Below are 21,328 nucleotides of genomic sequence, written 5' to 3'. Positions count from 1 at the left end.
TGTTTTGTTTTTTATTTTCTATTTTTGTTATTTGTTTGTTTTTTGAGACAGGGTCTTGCTGTAGTTTTAGAGCCTGTCCAGAACTAGCTCTTATATACCAGGCTGATCTTAAACTCACAGAGACCCGCCTGCCTCTGCTGGGATTAAAGGCGTGTACCACCACTGCCCGACGATGTCATTATTTTTTTTCTGCTGTGTTGTACTTCAGTGTGTAAAAATGTACCACATTTTCCTTATCCATTCTTCAGTCAAGGGGCATTTAGGTTGTTTTCAGGTTCTCGCTATGACAAACAATGCTGCTGTCAACATAGTTGAGCACATGTCCTCGTGGCACGGTTGAGCATCCTTTGGATATATACCCAAAAGTGGTATTGCTGGGTCTTGACATAGGTTATTTCCTAATTTTCTGAGAAATAGCCATACTGATATCCAAAGGGGGCTGTACCAGTTTGTATTCCCACCAGCAATGCAGGAGTGTTCCCTTTACTCCACATCCTCTCCAGCATAAGTTGCCATCAGTGTTTTTGATCTTGGCCATTCTTACAGGTGTAAGATGGAATCTCAGAGTTGTTTTGATTTGCATTTCTCTGATGGCTAAGAATGTTGATCATTTCCTTAACTGTCTTTCAGCCGTTTTTGATTCCTATGTTGAGAGTTCTCTGTTTCGGTCCTTACCCCATTTTTTTTTTTTTTTTTGTTTTTACTGGATTATTTTTTTATTTTGATGACCAGTTTCTTGAGTTCTTTGTATATTTTGGAGATCAGCCCTCTGTCTGATGTGGGGTTGGTAAAGATCTTTACCCATTCTGTAGGCTGTCTTTTTGTCTTATTGACCGTGTCCTTTGCTTTATAGAAGCTTCTCAGTTTTAGGAGGTTCTATTTATTAATTGTTTCTCTCAGTGTCTGTGCTACTGGGGTTATATTTAGGACGTGGTCTCTTGTGCCAATGCGTTCCAGTGTACTTCCAGCTTTCTCTTCTATGAGATTGTTTGGTTGGCTTTATATTGAGGTCTTTGATCCATTTGGACTTGAGTTTTGTGCATGGTGATAGATAATGTTTTTTTTTTTTTATTCTTTCACATGTTGATATCCAGTAATGCCAGCACCATTTGTTGAATGTGCTTTTTTTATTCCATTTTATGTTTTTTGCTTCTTTGTTGAAAGTCAGGTGATCATAGGTGTGTGGATTGATATCTGGGCCTTTGATTTGGTTTCATTGGTCCTCCTTTCTGTTTTTATGCCAATACCAGGCTGTTTTCAGTCTTGTAGCTTCATAGTAGAGTTTGAAGGCAGGGATTGTGATGCCTTCAGAAGTTCCTTTATTGTACAGGATTGTTTAGGCTATTCTGGGTTTTTTGCTTTTCCATATGAAATTGCGTATTGTTCTTTCGAAGTCTGTGAAGAATTTTGCTGGGTTTTTGATGTGCATTGCATTAAATTTGTAGATTGCTTTTGGTAAGATTACCATTTTTACTGTTAATTCTACCTACCCAAGAGCTTGGGAGATCTTACCATATTCGGTTGTCTTCTTCAATTTCTTTCTTCAAAGATTTAAAGTTCTTGTCATATAGGTCTTCCACTTGTTTGGTTAGAGTTACTCTGAGGTATTTTATGCTATTTGTGGCTATTGTGAAGGGTGATGTTTCTCTGATTTCTTTCTCAGCCCATTTATTATCTGTGTAAAGGTGGGCTACTGATTTTTTTTTTTAATTAATCTTGTATCCTGCTACATTACAGAAGGTGTTTGAGTTGTAGAAGTTCCTCGGTAGAATTTTTGGGGTTGCTTATATAAGCTGTCATATCATCAGCAAACAGAGTTTGATTTCTTCTTTTCCGATTTGTATCCCCTTGATCTTCTTTTGTTGTCTTATTGCTCTATCCAGAACCTCAAGAACTATACTGAATAGATACGGAGAGATTGGACAACCTTGCCTTGTTCCTGATTTCAGAAGGATCGCTTTGAGTTTCTATCCATTTTGTTTGATATTGACTGTTGGCTTGGGGTATATTGCCTTTATTATGTTTAGGTATGTTCCTTATATCCCTCCTCTCTCTAAGACCTTTATCATGAAGGGATGTTATATTTTGTTGAATGCTTTTTCAGTATCTAATGAGATGATCATGTGGATTTTTTTAAAGTTTATTTATATGGTAGATTACATTGACAGATTTTCGTGTGTTGAACCATCCCTGCATCTCTGGGATGAAACTGACTTAATCATGGTGGATGATTTTTCTGATGTGTTCTTGGATTCAGTTTGCCAGTATTTTTTTTTTTTTTTTTTTTTTTTTTTTTTTTTTTTTTTTTTTGATTTTTCGAGACAGGGTTTCCCTGTAGTTTCTAGAGCCTGTCCTGGACCTAGCTCTTGTAGACCAGGCTGGTCTCGAACTCACAGCAGTTTGCCAGTATTTTATTGAGTATTTTTACGTCAATGTTCATGTGTGAGATTGGTCTGTGATTCTCTTTCTTAGTAATGTCTTTGTGTGGTTTGGGTATCAGGGTAATTGTAGCCTCATAAAAAGAATTTGGCAATGTTCCTTCTGTTTCTAACGTGTGGAACAATTTGAGGAGTGTTCATATTAGTTCTTCTTTGAAAATCTTGTAGAATTCTGAGCTGAAACCATCTGGCTCTGGGCTTTTTTTGGTTGGGAGACTTTTGATTACTGTTTCTATTTCTTTAGCAGTTATAGATCTATTTAATTTGCTTATCTGGTTTTGATTTAATTTTGGTAAGTGATATTTATTCAGAAAATTGTCCATTTTCCTTTAGGTTTTCCAATTTTGTGGAGTACAGGTTTTCCAAATAGGACCTAATGATTCTCTGGATTTCCTCCATGTCTGTTGTTATGTTCCCCGTTTTGTTTCTGATTTTGTTAATTTGGTTATTCTCTCTCTGCCCTTTGGTTAGTTTGGATAAAGGTTTGTCTATTGATTTTTTTTCTTTTCTTGAAGAACCAAAGTTTTGGCTCATTAATTCTTTGTATTGTTTTCTTTGTTTATATTTTGTTGATTTCAGTTCTCAATTTGATTATTTCCTGCCCTCTAGTCCTCCTGGGTGTGTTTGCTTCTTTTTGTTGTAGAGGAGTTTTCAAATGTTCTGTTAACTCACTAATGTGGGATTTTTTTCAGCTTCTTTATATAGGCATTTAGTGCTGTGAACTTTTCTCTTAACACTGCTTTCATTGTGTCCCATAAATTTGGGTATGTTGTGTGGTCATTTTCATTGAATTTTAGAAAGTCTTTAATTTCTTCCTTGACCCATTGATGCTTCAGGTGCGCATTGTTTAATTTCCATGTGTTTGTGGGCTTTCTGGAATTAGTGTTGCTGTTGAATTCTAATTTTAAGCCATGGTAATCTGATAAGATACATGGGGTTTATTCCCCCCCACCTTTTTTTTTTCTTCGCATCTGTTGAGGTTTGCTTTCTTACCTAGTATGTGGTCAATTTTTGAGAAGGTTCCATGAGGTACTGAGAAGAAGGTATATTTTTTTTTATTAAAAATTTCCGCCTCCTCCCCGCCTCCCATTTACCCCCCTCCCCACCTCCATTCCCCCCTCCTTCTCCTGTCCAGAGAGCAGTAAGGGTTCCCTGCCCTGTGGGAAGTCCAAGTTCCTCCCCCCTCCATCCAGGTCCAGGAAGGTGAGCATCCAAACAGGCCAAGCCTCCCCAAAGCCAGTATATGTTTGGATGGAATGTTCTATAGATGTCTTTTAAGTCCATTTGAATCATAACATCTGTTAGTTCCCTTATTTCTCTGTTAATTTTTTGCCTTAGAGACCTATCCAGTGGTGAGAATGTAGTATTGCAGTTTCCCACTATTAGTGTGTGGGGTTTAATGTATGATTTAAGCTTTAGAAGTGTTTCTTTTACATATGAGGGTGCTCTTGTATTTGGGGCTTTGTATTTTTTCATTTTCATGTGATGTATTCATGCTTTTGCATGCAGGTGGGTATGCACATGTGTGGGTTAGAAGCCCATATAGCATCCCTCTTGATCACTCTTCTACCGTATTGAGGCAAAGTGTTTTAGTTCAACCCAGAGCCTGCCCGTATGGCTTGTCTTGCTAGCCAGCTAGCTCTGGGAGTCCCCATCTCTGCCTTATGAGATTGGAATTACAAGTCACTGCCATACCCACCAAGCATTTAAGAGGGTTTCTGTGGATCTGAACGCTGGTTCTCAGACTTGTGTGTCAAGCACTTTAATGTTTGAGCCATTTCCTCAGCTCCTACGTTATATGTTTGACCTCTTGACATAACATGCCTCTGTCTGTTTCTTTCTGTAGGTTTGGGAAATGATCTGCTGTAGTATCATTGAATAACTTATGCTTTCAGTATTCATAGCAGTTCTATCTTCTATCATATGTCTATCATATGGATTCTTTTTTGATTTTTTTTTTCAAGACAGGGTCTCATTTCACTATGAGCCTGGCTGTCCTGAAACTCACTATGTAGATCAATCAGGTTGGTCTTCTTCTCAAAGAGATCCACCTGCCTCTGTCTCCCTATTATTGGGACCAAAGGTTTGTGCCACCATGTTCTGCTATCACAGAATTTTTAGATGTTGTGGTAATGATCATTTATTCTTTCCTCAGTAATAATTGAATCTAGTATTTGTTTCACTTTGTCCTCTATCCTTGATATTCTTTCTTTTGCTTAGTCAAGTTATTGGTGATACTTCCCACTTTACTTTAAAAAAATTACTAATTGTGTGTGTGTGTTTGCTTGGGTATATGTATGTGTACTGCATGTATGCAGGAACCTACAGAGGTGGGTAGAGGCATTGGGTCCTCTGACCTGGAGTTTCAAATGTTGCAAGCTATGTGGGTGCTGGGAACCCAACCTAGGTCCACTGCAGGAGCATGAAGTGCCTTTAACTATTGAGCTGTCTTTCCGGCACCTCTGTTTCATTTTTTTACTCAAAAGCTTTTCAATGCCTTCCTTCCTTGCCTCTCTTCCTCCCGCTCTCCATGTTTTCTTTCCTTTCTTTCTCTCCTTGCCTCCTATCCTTCTCTTTCCTTTACTCCTCTCTCCCTTTCAAAAATCTCTGAATTTCTCTTCTCTATTGTTTTTCATCTATATTGATTTTTTTTTTCATTGATGGTCCTGTTTTTCCCCCCATGCTGCAGACTTTCCATTTCTGGATTAAATCTGCTTTGTTTCTATGTTATGTTAGTTCATACGCCATTTTTATCAGAAAACACTTGAGAACTCCCTCTGTAAATCTCCGTGGCCGAGGATCGTAGTCTTAGAGGGGTTGTGTCACCCTTGCTCTCCATATCTCTTACATCCATTGTTCTGATACATGGATCTGTTGGCTTTTCTTCTGGATTTTGGAGCGTATCTTCTTATTGAGCAGCTTACTCTTGAATGTGTACACTCAGGAGGAAACACTGCTATTAGCAGTAGTAACATCAAACTGTATGAAATAGAGAAATACAAATATATCACTTGCAGTTCACTAATATATAATCACTAACAAGGATATAGTTGAAAATACCATATTGCTGTAGAATGAGGTATAAAGTTAATTATTTTTTAAAGTAAGTGGAAATAGCAAGTGAATGAGATGGAGACTGGAGGAAAGGGGAAAACAAATAGATGAAAGGAAAAATAAATGGAATAGAGGAATTTGGGGGGTTGGGAGAGACAAGAGCAGGAGAGTAAGAAAGAAAGCATCACTGAGTAGAAAATTTAAAAGCAAAATTTCATAAATGTAGGATGAGGAGCAAAAAAAGGAAAAAAGTGAAGAATAAAGTTGTGCACTGGTGGTGCATGTCTTAATCTAGCTCTTCCCAGGTAGTGGCAGGCCAGCCTGCATAATGAATTCTAGGCCAGTTAGGACTACACAATGAAGTCCTGTCTTAAGAAACTAGGAAAAAGTTTTTTCCTAAATGGAAAAAAAAGGATTAAAAAATTAGAGAAATATTTGAAGAAAAATAGCAAATAAGAACATTAAAGAATTTTTAATACAATAAAAAAAATAGCCAAAAGCCCCCAACCCTTTTCTAGGGAGATAGAGACTAGAGGATCTTTGTGAGTTTGAGTCCAGCCTGGTCTTAGATAGGTTTTTAGACATCTAAGTCTACATAGAGAGACCTATCTCAAAAAGCAAAACAAAACAAAATCCTGGATTATAGGGCTTAGTGAGTGGAGGTGCTCACTGTACAAGTCTGATGTTCTGAGTTTGATTCCCAGACCTTGTGGTGGAAGGAGAGTACTGACTAACAAAAACTGTCCTCTTGTCCCCATGCCTGTGCACACACACACACACACACACTAAAAATGTTAAAATCCTTCTAAGTGTGGAAGGGAAAAACACACACATAAACGTAAATAACAGAACATAAATAAGAAGAAAGAAAAAAAGATGATGTTTGCAGCAGCTTCTTTCTGGATCCTTGAATAATACTCAAGAGTCAGGAGTAGGGTCAATTTGCTGTGGCCTGTTGATATGTCTGTCCTTCGGTTTATGCTGTTACGGAGTCTGTATTGCTATCTGCCGGAGTTCTCTTCACGATCATTTTCTTTCTTTGCATGTCAGGGTCTGTGGGTCACATTTAGCTTTGTATTCTGTGGGCTGGGCAGATTTTCACATCCTCCTTAGTCTACCTGTATTGTATCCTCTTGTGGCTGTTTATCTAAGGAGTGTCTCCCAAGTAGATTGGGAGTGTGGAAATCCTACCATAGCACTGAGATTGGTACAGGGAAAAAGACATGCCTTCTTATTTTCAAGGTCTCCTATGTATTAATCATTCTGCTGGAGAGATGCCTTTTTGGGTATCACACTCCAGGAACTTCAGAGTTCTTGGGCTTAAAAGTAATGAATGTAGGTAGTTGTAAAATTTGATCTGCTCACTGACCTAAGGATCAGAGCTATTAAACTTTAGCATAGTTCTTGTTGATGAGATCTGTTTCTGGCTACTGAGCATGGGGTTGTTGCTTCTTATACATGAACTAATCTAAGCCAGCCTTCTGTTGCCTGTTCCCTTTGGCCAGAGTCTAGCCCTGCTGCTATCCTCAACTGCCTTTAAGAGGCTTCCCTGGTAGGGGAGCAGGAGGGGATTCGGAGGAGGGAAGGAAGTGTAAATAATTGAACGGATAAATAAATAAATAAATAAATAAATAAATAAATTTTAAAAGAGAATTGAATAAACAAAAAAAAAAAAAAAAAAAGAGGCTTCCCTGACTGAAGGTTTATAGCAGGCCAAATTGAGGTTTCTTATCCTGTGGATGTTTCTTGATATCAGGCCCCCACGGTAGTTCAGTTTTTGCTTTTTTTTTAATTTTTATTTTTATGTATGTGTGGGGGTTTTAACTGCATGTATATTTGTGTCTGGTACCCTTGGATGCCAAAAGAACACATCAGATTCCCAAGACTAGAGTTATAGGCAGTTGTGAGCTGCTGTGTGAGTGTTAGGAATTAAACCCTAGGTCTTTAGGAACAGCCAGTGTTTTTAACCACTGAGTCATCTCTTCAGCCTCAGTTTAGTTTTTAATAGACCTCCCTCCCCAAAATGGTTCCTGGCCACTGCCTTCCAAGTCATATGGTATAACAGAAATGGGGTTTGTATCTACTATAGATCTGTCTACTGGAGTAATCACTGTCTCACTGAAATTTGAAACTGGATTTGAAATCTAAGAACTGGGGCTTTTCCTAGGGGCAGAACTATCTTGCTTTCATCTGGCTTTGCTTTTTGAAATGGCTTCTGAATTTTTTCAGGGCCAAGGAACTTTATAGCTGCTGTACTCAGCTTGCTGTAGACTTGGTATGCCTTTATTCTTGCTTGCAAAGTAATAAATACTTTTTATTTTACTTATTTTGGTTTTTCGAGACAGGGTTTCTCTGTAGCTTTGGAGCCTATCCTGGAGCTAGCTCTTGTAGACCAGGCTGGTCTCGAACTCACAGAGATCCGCCTGCCTCTGCCTCCCGAGTGCTGGGATTAAAGGCTTGCGCCACCGCCGCCCGGCTATTTTACTTATTTTGTACCTTTCCAAATCGTTCCCCTCTATCTCTTTGGCATAGTCTTTTGTTGTTGATGTTGTTGTTGTTGTTGTTGTTTTTCTTATTCTGGTGGTCTTCTGTAGAGACGTCTTTTTGCTTTGCTTATACTTATATGCATTTCCAAGTCTTCTTAAACCTATGTATTATTCAGGCCACACAGATTCTGTACCACCTTCACTCTATCTCTGCCATTGTGTCTGGTTAGTTTCTCATCTATCTGATACTATAGCTGTATATTTGTATTACTTCCATTTTTAAAAAATTTTGTTTGTTTGTTTTTTTGCTTGTTTTAACAGTTTTAGAATTAGTTTTAATTACTATTTGTTTCTGTATAAGCAACGACTTTAAACTGCCACAGAGGAGTTGGTGGTATAATTACTTCCCCAAGAACAAATATTAAGGGATTCTTGGCCCAAGCGTACCAGTCTTTATAACTGTACGATAATATGTGTATGTCCCAGTTTTTAATTGATCCCACTTCCTGACACTAACACACGCACACAATACACATATATACATGCTTACTCAAAAGGGCTTGACCAGCTTATGCTCTGAGAGCACAGTAAATTCAAGCTGGTTAGAGACATGATTTGTGAATCAGTAACAATACTTTCCTATCAAGGAACTTTATTAAAACACTACCAGCCATAAACTAAAACTTTTTAAAACTGATGGCTATTTTAAAAAACTCATAAAGTGGCAAACACATATGCACAAATATCAGAGTTTCCGTTATATAAGTTATTTAGCACAAAATGAAATTAGTTTATTATTTTTTGTTTTATGAAATAATCTTACACTATGGCTTCATGCAAATGGTCAATTTGCTGGCTACAGATTCTCAAGTCCATACAGTTTTCCTTTCAACGTTCTCAAAAAATTTTATTTATTTTTATGCACTGGTATCTATGTCAAGGTGTCAGATCTTGGAGTTACAGGCAGTTGTTAGCTGTTAGTTGAACCCAAGTCCTCTGGAAGAGCAGTCAGTGCTTTTAACCCCTAAGCAGTCTCTCCAGCCCCATTTCTTCTATTCTTGATGATTAGGTAACGGGGTTACTTTCCTAGTCTTTTTTCTTTAATAATAGATAATGGCTAGCTGGTTATTAACTGCATCAGGTTTCCAGCCACTTTTACCCTTTGTCTGACAGTTGAGTTTTGGGGGTTTCTCAAGAGTTGATCTTTGTATTGAATGACTGTTGTCTCTCATATGGAATTTAAGGGCCAGTTGTCATTACTAGAATTTAGGTAGTGGTCTTTGTTAAGCATTCGGTGAATAGTACTAGGTATTTATCCCTAAGCTGAAGAATATGGAGTTGGTTGTATTCTTTTGCTTTTAAGATACTCTTGGAGCCGGGCGGTGGTGGCGCACGCCTTTAATCCCAGCACTCGGGAGGCAGAGGCAGGCGGATCTCTGTGAGTTCAAGGCCAGCCTGGTCTACAAGAGCTAGTTCCAGGACAGGCTCTAAAAATGCTGCAGAGAAACCCTGTCTCGAAAAACCAAAAAAAAAAAAAAAAAAAAAAAAAAAAAAATACTCTTGGAAATGTTTTAAACTGAAGTTGGTCCTCTGCTCCCTGTAGACCTCTTTTTTATTGTGAGCCTGTGCAGAGCAGATGTAGGTTTTAATAAATGATTATATGTTTTGTCACCAGGAGAGAGTTGAAATCACATCCAATGTGGTTTGACTTCAAATTGATTAGCCCATTTTATAAATGTCAGCAAATTGTCTTGTGATGGACTTTTTGAATAGAGCCCTAATGTTACATGCAGAGTAAACTGTGTCTGGCTTGGCTTTATAACAAATGCTCTGAAATGTTTTATTTAGAGAGAGAAATCACTTGTGGTTTCCTGTCATGATTTAGTTATTTATCATGAGTCTCAGTGGTGGCTATTCTCTCTTCTCTGTGGCTCTTGGCTGATGTGAGGATTTGTGTTTTTAAGTGTCTTCTTGCGTACTTGATCAAACTAATCATAAAATTCTGAGAAGCATGAGGGAACTATTTCAGATGCTCAGAGTTCTCAGCCATGTGTTCTGATGTCAGGAAGAGATCACACTCCATGAACAAACAGGCAGGAAAAACCAGAAGGTTGGATAAGGGAAGCCATTCATAATTACGTTTTTCCCAGAAGAGATATTCAACTTGTGTGGGCAGATTTTTGCTGTAGGACACTTTGGGATTTTATTTTATTTTTGTTGCTTGGAAAGCTCTATCTTGAGATAAAGACGAAACCTTAACTGTAAGGTGAAGAAAACCTACTGTGCTGTCAGGAGAATCTCCATGTTTTCTGAGTTTATATCTCTTGCCTTCAGAAGGCTATAACTGGTCGCTGGACTGCAAAACACTTTTGATACTATAATTTTTGTCTTCTCTGATAGTCACTGGTAGTTCTTACCCTTTAATCCTTCCTTTGTGGAGACTACAAAAGGGAGGGTTTTTTTTCATTCAGTGATTTCACTAGAACCGAAGTTGTAATTTTCCCTATTTCTGGCCTACTTGGCACTGCAGATTCCAATGCTTGTGACATTGTACAGGATATATCAGTTTACTTGTGGCTTTGTAAATGGCCCACCTTTGCTTGTAGGCCTGTGCTCTGCTTTATTTTATGAGTTCACTTATCGTTTGATTCTGTTTTCAGCATTGCAGCTTTGGCCAATAAGAGAAGCTTAGTCCTTATGCCAGAGAGTTCTGCAGAAGAAATTACTGTTTGTCCTGGTAAGTACACCATGACTTTACTGAATTTCTGATATTACTTATCTGCCTTTTCATTTCTATTCAATTTTTTGACTGTTCAAACTATTCTCAGGAGGGTTATGTGTGATTTATGTGTGTATGTGTTTATTGCTAGTGTATATACACACACATGTTCGCATACTTTATCAGCTTTATTTTCTGCTTGAGGAGTAATTTGGTTTTGAAATTAACTGGCTCTTATGTCTACTTGCTTCCCTACCATGTGATCTGAAGAAGCAACAAAATATCAAGAATAATCCTTACTTAACAGTGTATTCAGGGCCAAAGGGATTTAAATGTTTGATTTATATGTCCTCAAAATTAGACTGTTCTCAGGTCACCTTCATTATTAAGCAAAACCCTTTAGTAGTTTGTTTTGATATTGCTATTATTTGAGGTTTTATGAGTTCAGGAACTGAATTTTTGTGCAGTTTTGTGGCTGGCACAGTTAATCGTAGATAAGATCTGCTTAAATGCTTTAGTTTATAAAGATGGGGTTATATATTTTGCTTAGGCATAAGACATACTAATTCAGTGTTTCATGTGAATGGATTTAGATACATAAAATGATTTGAAATGAATTAAGATAGCCACTGTCTAAGAGACTTCTTTAATGAGTCATTGTATAATATGAATAATTATTTTGCTAAATGAACCACTTTTACTTTCTAAAGAATTTGTTTTAGCCAGCCGTCATTCCCTCTTTCGTTCTCCTTCCTTCCTTCCTTCCTTCCTCCCTCCCTCCCTCCCTCCTTCCCTTCCTTCCTTTTTCTTAAAAGAAGAGCCCATTGTATTACTCAGGAATCTTATTCATGTGAGGTTAAGGAACTACCTACTTATATTTAAACTCACCGGAAGACAAGTAGTGTACAAAGTCGTAGTCATATTTGGGTTTCCTTTAGAACACATTCAGCCTGTCAGTATTTATAGTTGTCTTATTTTAATTTCTTTCAAATTTTTTTCCACAAAGACTAAAACTTAACATATACTCTAGGAAAAATCCTATAAATACATTAAAACACTTGGAAGCCTGTCAAAAAGATTTTTATTGTTTTAAGAATGTAAGTAATGTTAATGGGATTAAAGGCATTCGCCACCACCACCCGGCTATAATGTTGGTTTTTAATGAAAGTGGTTTCTTAATAAAGTTGAAATGTATATGAATTACTGCCTAATGATACCTACTAAGAGACTCAGTTACTAAAGTGCTCTGATTTTGGCAAGGGCACTCAAGAATGTGGTGCTGTCTTTGTGAAAAGAAAGCTTTATCCCTTTCTCTGTGTGGAACTGATGAATTTTGCCATCCTTCTGGGAAGACACTCTGTTTGAGATGATGGCGTATGATGTCATTGTGGCATATTTCAGAAAGAACCTGCAAATAGAATGATCGTCAAAGTCTTAGCTAATAGATCTAAATTTTTACATGTGTAAGGGGATATGGGATAGGTCAAAAAGCTTAAAAGGGGACCATGGAAAAGCAAAAGATTTCCTAAGGAAAAATAAGGTGATAGAATACACACGGCATGAAAATGCAAAGAGGACTACCTGGGGAAGGAAGGCATGAGTAGTGGAGGAGGGGTGTGAGGAGGGAGGGAGGGTCAATAAAAACAAGTGTATATGGGATGTGATAATAAAAGCCTTTTTTTGTATACTAATTAAAAATAAAGCTGGGCGGTGGTGGCGCTTGCCTTTAATCCCAGCACTCAGGAGACAGAGGCAGGCGGATCTCTGTGAGTTCGAGGCTAGCCGGTCTACAAGAGCTAGTTCCAGGACAGGCTCTAAAGCTACAGAAAAATCCTGTCTCAAAAAACCAAAAAACAAAAAATTAAAAAAAAAATAGGCTGGAGACATACTCTTTCAGAGAACCTGGTTTGAATTCCAGCACCCACATGAAAGTGGTTTAGGTCAGCAAATAGTTGGGTTTAACCTGTAAGCTAATTGGAAGTCATGATAATAAAAGCTACTTTACCTAACTTCAGTTAGAAAGGGCTTACTCTCTCATTAGCTGTTTTTATGTGAATGCAGTTCCTGTGGAGGCCAGAAGAGGGCACTGGATTCCCCGGGTCGGTTGTTACAGATTGTTGTGAGCCGCCACATGGGAGTTAAATCCAGGTTCTCTAGAAGAGCACCAGTGTTCTTAACAACTGAGCCTCAAAATTAATTTTGACTCATGGTTTCAGGGGGTTTAGTCAGTAGTTGTTATCTCCATGTGCTTGAGCAGAGCATAAACATGGTAGGAGTGTGTGGCAGAGAAGCTTCTTTACCTCATGGTATAAGAACCAGTAAAAAGAGAAATAACAGAAAGACTTGAGCAAGATATCACACTCAGGATGTAGATATCAGTGGCTGGTGTTCTTCAGCTGGGCCTCACCTCTTCTCTTACCGTCTCCTAGTAATGACTTCATTCACTGGGCCGGAGCCCTCGGGATCTGTCTCGGGAACTGCTGTCACGAACACATCCACCTGTACTTTACTAACCTAGGTTTCTTTCTTAAGTCAGTCAGGTTAGCATTCAAGGCTAACTGTCACAGGACGGCACCAGCAGTGTTTGTTTCTGAGGCACCAAGGCTCTCTGAAGTGTTTTCGTGGTTAGACCGCTCATCTGTTTGTCCTTTTTATTGCTACAGCCATCTATGGGAGTGATTCTTATCTTTGAATAGTGTATTTGGTGATAAACTCTTTCAGGGAAATTTAACACAGAAGATTTTGCAGTTTAAGAATTGTGAGCTTTTTACAACCAAATTGGATAAAGAGTTTCTAATTTTCAAATATAGTTAATACTATAAATGTATTTAATTCTTTAATTGTTCTGAAGATAGTTTAGAATTTACAGATTATTTGCCCAGTGTTGACTATTCATTGTATGTGTGAAGCATGAGAGTGTCAGAGGTATAGTGTCAAACAACTGAAAACTTAACAAGGCTTACCTTCTGAGATGGATTTCTTTATTTAGTTATGGTTGTAATAAGCAAACATTGGGGCTAGAGAGATGGCTCAGAGGTTAAGGGCACTGACTGCTTTTCTAAAAGACCCTGGTTCACATACAGACAAATATAAAAGAGGGAAATAAAATTTAAAATGTTTAAAAAATAAAAGGAAATACCATAGACTTTGGCTTATAAACAGCAGACATTTATTTCTCAGAGTTCTGGAGTCTGGGGAGTCCAAGATCAACGCGTAGACAGATTCAGTGTTTAGTGATAACCCACTTCCTGGTTTCTAGACATATCCTTTTACTATGTTCTTAAATGGGAGGCAGAGATGACAGCTCTTTGTAGGGTTCTGATAAAAGGACCCTAATCCCATCTTTTTTTTTTTTTATTTTTCCACTCTTATGACCTAATTACTTTCCAGAGGCCTCCCATTTCCTCTTATCATCATTAGGATTACCATTTCATCATGACGTTTGAATGAGACATACACATTGAGTTTACAACATTTCTTTACTAGATCTGTTGTCATTTGAAATACAATTTGTTATTCTTTTGTTATATTGACAGGTGTCTAGAATTTCTAGTTAAATAACTTCAAAAAAATATTTTTATTAATTCACCCCCGACCCCTGACCAAACTTTCCCCAAACTTCTTTCTTTTCTTTAAGACTAGTAAATATTTTAGGTTCTTTAGGTTAGATGTTTTGTTAAACCTATTCATCTGTTTCACTGAAAAAGCAGCCATTGATAATGTGTAGCTAAATGAATATGATTGTATTACACTGGGCCTTATTTACAAACCCAGGCAGCTGGCCAGATTGGACCTAGAAGGTATCTATAGTTTTCTGTTCTTGATTTACACTATATCTCTGTGTTAGTAGTAGGTAGTACAATGCCTGGGACTTTTTATTCCATCAGTATTTATTGAACTAATAGGTATTGCTTTAAAGAACATAATAAAAAATGCATATTCTGATTTTTTTTGCCTTTCTGTTTTTCCCATTCATCCTTTTAACCTTAGAACTAATGTAGGCAGTTTTTGGTTTCTGTTGAAATCAGTAGATTTTGATACTAGAACTATAGTGAAATAAGCCAAATGGATTAACTGGTAAATAGATAAGCAAACTGTGTTGCATTCATTTAATAGAGATCTACTTACCAGAAAAAAGGGAGACACCATTTATGTCTGATAACATGGCTGTTTTTCAGTTACATGATACTAAGAAAAAGATGATACCCATATACACTGTGATTTTTTTCTTCCTTTTTAAAAGACAGGTCTCACTATATTGTCCCAGATTTAAACTTGAATTCTGTCTCAGCCTCCTGAATAGCTAGGGTTACAGGTGTGTGCCACCACATTTGGCTAATTCCATTTAGGTGATATTCTAGGAAAGGCAAAATGGTATATAGTAGTTTGTACAGTTGACTCTCCTGAAGGGTACAGGAGGATCTTAATGGGATGCTGGAAACATTTTGTTTTTCTTTATTGTAGTTACATGATATGTATTAGTCAAACCCATCAAATCACAAACTGAAAGCTAGTCAGTTCTGTTCTGTGTAAATTATGTCACAGTAAATCTTCAAGAAATTAACTAGAATTAATGGTATTTACTTTTTTTTTTTTAAATTACAGAGACACAGTTAAGTTCCCCTGAGCCCTTTGACCTCAATAGAGAAGACTCTCCAGATAGCAGCGAGGTCCCCATTGAAGTAAGAAGGACAGTGAGTGATAAGCAGGTGAATTAATACTCTTCTCCATGATTTTTCTAATTAATTTTTATGCTGTTGGTCTTCTTTGTGATACAGTGTTCATCTCGGCCTGAAAGATTTTGGTGGTAGAGTTTTAGTTTTGGGAGGGAGCACTTAGAGAGAAATTTTTATAGTTGAAATTATCATTTCAGCACTGTTTATAAAAATACCACCTTTTTTGTTTATTTTGATTTTTGAGATAGGGTCTCTCTACATAGCTCTGACTGTCCTAGAACTCACTATGTAGACCAGGCTGGCCTCAAACTTATAGACATCCACTTGCCTCTGCTTCCTGAGTGCTGGGGTTAAAGTTGTGCACCACCACACCCGGCCACTTAACCATTTCTTTTACTGTTTCTGTTAGAGATAGGGAAAGAAAAATTTAGAATGTTTACATAATTTGCACTAGTTGATGTTACTATTAATTATAGAACTAGAACCTGAACATAGATTTGTCTCTAAATCTATAGAGACGTTTTCTATCCTATACAGATAAGTAGAAGAAATAGACAGGATGGGGGCAGGTAATCACTGTGTAGCATACACGTATTGTTCAACCTTATTTTATAAATGTTATCAGAAATACAAAGGGAAGACTTCCTCTTCCTGTAAGTGGCCAAAGGTGACCTGTGAAAATGGTTCGCTACTCTCTTGACCCAGAAAACCCTACAAAATCATGCAAATCGAGAGGATCAAACCTTCAGGTTCACTTTAAGAACACCCGTGAAACGGCCCAGACCATCAAGGGTATGCATATCCGAAAAGCCACCAAGTATCTGAAAGATGTCACTCTAAAGAAGCAGTGTGTGCCATAACAATGGTACAATGGTGGAGTCGGTAGGTGCGCCCAGGCTAAACAGTGGAGCTGGACACAGGGTGCGGAATTTTTGCTGCACATGCTTAAAAATGCAGAGAGCAATGCTGAACTGAAGTGTTTAGATGTAGACTCTCTGGTCATTGAGCACATTCAGGTGAACAAAGCACCTAAGATGCGCCAACGGACTTACAGAGCTCACGGCCGATTAACCCATACATGAGCTCCCCCTGCCACATGGAGATGATCCTCACTGAAAAGGAACAGATTGTTCCAAAGCCAGAAGAGGAGGTTGCACAGAAGAAAAAGACATCCCGGAAGAAACTGAAGAAACAAAAACTTCTGGCACAGGAATAAATTCAACATGAAATAAATACAGATAAGTGTAAAAAAAAAAGAAATACAAAGGGAAGACAAATACGTGAATCTCTGTTTATATAATTTACTGTCCCTGACTACACATGCTTGGCCATAGCTGTACAGTTGAGATTCTTAGAGTAACCCAAGCATAGTAGGACAACCCTTTAATCCTAGCATTAGAGATGCAAACATAGGTGTATCTCTTAGTTTGAGGCCGACCTGGTCTACATAGTGAGTTTCAGGACAGCTAGGGCTGTACAGAAACTGTGCCTCAAAAAAAAAAAAAATCATAGATTATATTTTTTATTTTGAGTGCATTTATTTGTGTATGCTCATGTTGAGACCAGAGGCTGATACCTTCCTCTTTTTGAGATAGTCTCTCACTGAATCTGGAGCGCACTGTTTTGACTAATCTGGCTGGCCAGCAAGCCCTTGGGTTCTTCAGATCTCTGCTTCCTGCATCTCTTTTTCCCTTCCCCATCCCCCTAGTGCAGGAGTTACAGGTGTGTACAACTGGCTTTTCTGTAATTGTTCAGTATCTAAACTCAGGTCCTTAGACTTGAGTAAAAGCCATCTCTCCAGCCTTTTTATTGTATATATTTTTCATTTTAGATTTAACTAAGTAATTTCCTGGAATTCTGTTGCTGTAAAAAGCAGTTTGAGGATTGAATAAATTCTTATAGAAATAAAAATTTTGCTCATATTTATGTTTATGGTCCTGAACACTTTAAAGAAACTTAATTTTCTCATTCCTTTTTAACTGTAAAGGTTTTTTGGAAACAATTTTCACAGTAAATGTTAGGTTCTTTCCTAGTTTCTGCACTGCAGGTAATTGGCTAGAAACCTGTGAATCATACACAGGTTTCTTGGAACCTGGTGTGTCACAAATGACAGGCTGGGATTTCCTCATGCCAGTATAGGAAAAATTAGCCTCTGTAGCACTGAGGTTAGATTCTGCTAGATAATATCAAAATGGCCATTGGGTTTTTCTTCCCAGGGAAGATACAGAACCTTCTAAATGGGAATCTGGGAACAGAGTATTGGCAATATAGTTATCCTAACATGCAGAAGAAACTCTACAAGCCTTTAGTTATCAAGGATGTTTTTTCTTTTTTATGATTTATTTATTTTATTTGCACTGATGTTTTGCCTACATATGTGTCTGTGTGAGGTTGTCAGATCTTGGAGTTACAGTCAGTTGTTAGCTGTCATGTGTGTGCTGAGAATTGAACCCTGGTCCTCTGGAAGAGCAATCAGTGCTTTTAAGCCCTGAGCCATCTCTCCAGCCCTCAAGAATGCTTTCTTTCTTTTTTTTTTTCTCATTTTTTTTTATTAAAAATTTCCATCTCCTCCCCTCCTCCTCCCTTACCATGACTACAAAGGATACTTGTTCTTGGGGCCAAAGAACATAAGGCCCATTTGGAAATTATAATGTGCATTCTGCACTGCTACCTATTAAATGAGTGCTTTTCACTGTTGCTATTTGATTATGTCTGCTTATGCTTCTAAGTAATCTTGGAGGTTTCTTGGGATCTATCTGCCTCTGTCTCTTGAGTGCTGCTATTAAAGCCATGTACCATACCTTGTTTTTAAGAAGGATCTTTCATAGGCCTGGAGTTTGTCAATTCTGATAGGCTAGTTACTGAGCCTTAGATATTTGCCTGTCTCTGCCTCCCCAGTGCTGAGATTGCAAACACGTACCACCATGCTCATCTGGGTGCTGAGGATCAAACGGAGATTCTTTTAGTTATTTGAGACAGAGTTTCTCTGTGTAACCCTAGCTAAACTGTAACTTGCTCTGTAGACCAGACTAACCTTGAACTCAGAGATCCCGTCCGCCTCTGCCTCCTGAGTGCTGGGATTAAAGGCATGCACCACCACCATCTGGCTCCTCAAATTCATTAAAAGATGAGTTTCTTAGAATATTAAATTAGACAGAATATAAAACATATAACTGATCTGGCACAAGTAGAAGTATGCATATAAAAACAGTTTTTTTGCTTTGAAATTTTTGTGACTGTTTAGTGATATTAGCTTGTTAATTGGGGTAACTGCTTGATAGTACTGACTTATGCATATCAACCTTGTTATAACTGCAGTCTCTCTTGATTTCTTACAGTAGTCAGTTTTCTTTGGAAATGGTAGATTAATGTTTTCTCAGTATTGTACTTGAGAATTTTCTTGATGTGACATTGTCATAGATATTCTGTTCTCAGGTGAGATAAGAGTTCTTCCAAACAAAACAGTTTAGTAAGTTTTTATTTGAATAGAGTCGTATAGAGCCTAGTGTGGTGGCACACACCTTTAACCTCAGCATTTGGGAGGAAGAGGCAGGCAGATCTCTTGAGTTCAAAGTAGTCTACATAGTGAGTTCCAGGACAGCCAGTGCTATATAGGGTGATCCTGTTTCAAAAACACCTTATCTCTCCCCCCCCCCCCCCCCGCACAAAAAGTCTTTTGGTAAGAAGGATCAAAACGAACAGCTTTCTAAGCTACTTATAAGCCAGGTAGGGGAGGGCAAAGAACTTGGTGATTTATAGGGTATATCTTTATTTTCACTGGGCTTATTTATTGAGGTGGCTTTTTTTTTGAGGTTAGAAGTTTAGGCTACAGGAGTTTGCCAATTTTTTGACATAGTGGCATGATATTGTCATTTATAAAATGTATTAATTGGCATTCACAGCTCTCCTGGGATGTGGTCTGATTGTATTAGACTTTTCTTTTGGGCCACCAGCCAGCTCCCAAATCATGACATAGAGACTTAATATTATGGATACTTAGCTTTATCTTTTGCTTATCCCACTTAAATTTAAAATTTGTATTAACCTATTTCTCTTCATCTACATTTTGCCTCTGGACTTTTTTACTTTTCTTTCTGTGTGTCCTACTCCATATTTGACTGGTTGGCTACACGTCTCCCCCCCCCCCCCTCCTTTGTTCTCTCTTGAGCCTAGATTCCTCCTGCTACTTATTCGCTCTGCTTGCCAGCCCCATATATCTCTTTACTGCCTAACTATTGGCCATTCAGCTTTTTATTAGACAAATCAGGTGCCTGAGGCAGGCAAAGCAACACATCTTTACATCGTTAAACAAATACAGCATAAACAAATGTAACACACTTTACATAAAGTAATAATTCACAACATAAACAAATGTAACACATCTTTGCCAAGTTAAAGTAATAGTCCCCAATACCTGAGAGCCAAAGACATACCTACAAGGGATTACAATTCTGTGTCTGAGTACTACTTTTGATATCTCATTGTGTAGTATTTTTTACTTATTTATTTTACACAGAGTGAGTGTGTGTGTGTGTGTGTGTACGTGTGTGTGTGTGAAGGTCAGGAAAACAGCTTGCTGGAGATAGTTCCCTCCATCTATGTAGATTTTAGAGGTTGAACTCAAAGTCATCAGAGTTGGCTTCAAACACCTTTTACCCATTGAGCCATCTTGCCTGTATGGTATTTTAAAACAGTAGAAACAGCTCTGTAGACACCAAATCTGTATGTAGGCTACACAGTCCTAATAAAAGCTGCTTTACTCATGTTTTTTGCCTTGTAATTCCTTCCTACTAGTTATTTAAACAGACTATTTTGGTGATATTGGGGGGAAATGTCTTTCATGTCAACTGACACAGCTACATCACTTGAGAGGAGAAAACCTCAATTAAGAAAATGTCTCCAGAAGACCAGGCTGTAGGCAAGCCTGTAGGGCATTTTCTTAATTAGTAATTGATGTGAGAGGGCCAACCTTTTGTGGGTGGTTTCAGCTCTAGGCTGGTGGTCCTGGATTCTATAGCAAAGAAGACTGAGCAAGGCATGATTGAAAGCCAGTAAGCAGCACCCCTCCATGGCCTCAGCATCAGGCTCCTGCCTCCCAGGTTCCTGCCCTGACTGTCTTTGATAAAGAACTGTGATGTGGGATTATATGCAATAAACCCTTTCTTTCCCAAGTTGCTTTTGGTCATGGTGTTTCATCACAGCCAGAGAACCCCTAACTAAGATAGCCAGCCTGCCTGGAATATGAAGTATGGCAGACAAGATAGACCTAACCTCAACAAAGTGGAAGGAGAGAACCAACTCCTGAACCTCCACATGCCTACTATGTTGCATGTACATACACATGCACACACACAATAAACCAGCCAAAACCACACACACACACTAAAACAAAAATTTAAAATTGCCTGTGCAAGATAATGGCAACTGTAGGAGCAAGAGAAAAGACTTAACAGAGGCTTTAGTAGAAATTAGTTATTGTCTTAACTAATAACTTCTTTAGGCTTAATACTTAAAAAATTAAAAGCAAATACTTAAGTCTTTGCTTTTTAGTCTTTGGTTTTTGAATCTGGTATAAACTGATAGGTACTCTTTCTTTGGAAGTAAATGAAATGTGGATGGGTCTTGTTCTTTGGGGGAAGAGACATAAACTAACAGTTACTTACAGTTGCTGTTTGCCATACTCTTTAGGTTGGTAATAGAGAAAATGGTGAGAAAGCAATTCCCATTCCTGCATTCTCGTCTGGTACCCGGGTGTCCTGTCCACTGTGTGACCAAGACTTTCCTCCTACAAAGATTGAACAACACGCCATGTACTGCAATGGTCTGATGGAGCAGGAAACAGGTAAAACCTCACCAGGGTGACCTAACTTTTTGTTATTTTGAGACAGGGTTTTACCATGTAGCCTTGACTGGCCTGGAGCTCATGATATAAACCACGCTGCTCTTGAACTTGAA

General features: G+C 38.1%; 1 protein-coding gene and 1 pseudogene across 5 annotated transcripts in view; both read left to right on the top strand.

Moving 5' to 3' along the window:
• The window catches only part of Uimc1 (ubiquitin interaction motif containing 1), a 77,250-nt gene that overhangs the window by 30,830 nt on the left and 25,092 nt on the right, over nucleotides 1-21,328 (top strand). For all 5 annotated transcript variants that reach the window (XM_038332692.2, XM_038332695.2, XM_038332691.2 and 2 more), the window contains 3 exons: nucleotides 10,639-10,715; nucleotides 15,303-15,406; nucleotides 21,062-21,215. In XM_038332692.2, coding sequence (XP_038188620.1) covers nucleotides 10,639-10,715; nucleotides 15,303-15,406; nucleotides 21,062-21,215 — 335 coding nt within the window. The remainder of the gene's footprint in view (nucleotides 1-10,638; nucleotides 10,716-15,302; nucleotides 15,407-21,061; nucleotides 21,216-21,328) is intronic.
• LOC119816235 lies at nucleotides 16,054-16,791 on the top strand (annotated as a pseudogene).

This window comes from Arvicola amphibius, chromosome 6 (assembly GCF_903992535.2).
Source record: "Arvicola amphibius chromosome 6, mArvAmp1.2, whole genome shotgun sequence".
Lineage (NCBI taxonomy): Eukaryota > Metazoa > Chordata > Mammalia > Rodentia > Cricetidae > Arvicola > Arvicola amphibius.
This window is presented reverse-complemented; position numbering and strand designations above follow the sequence as displayed.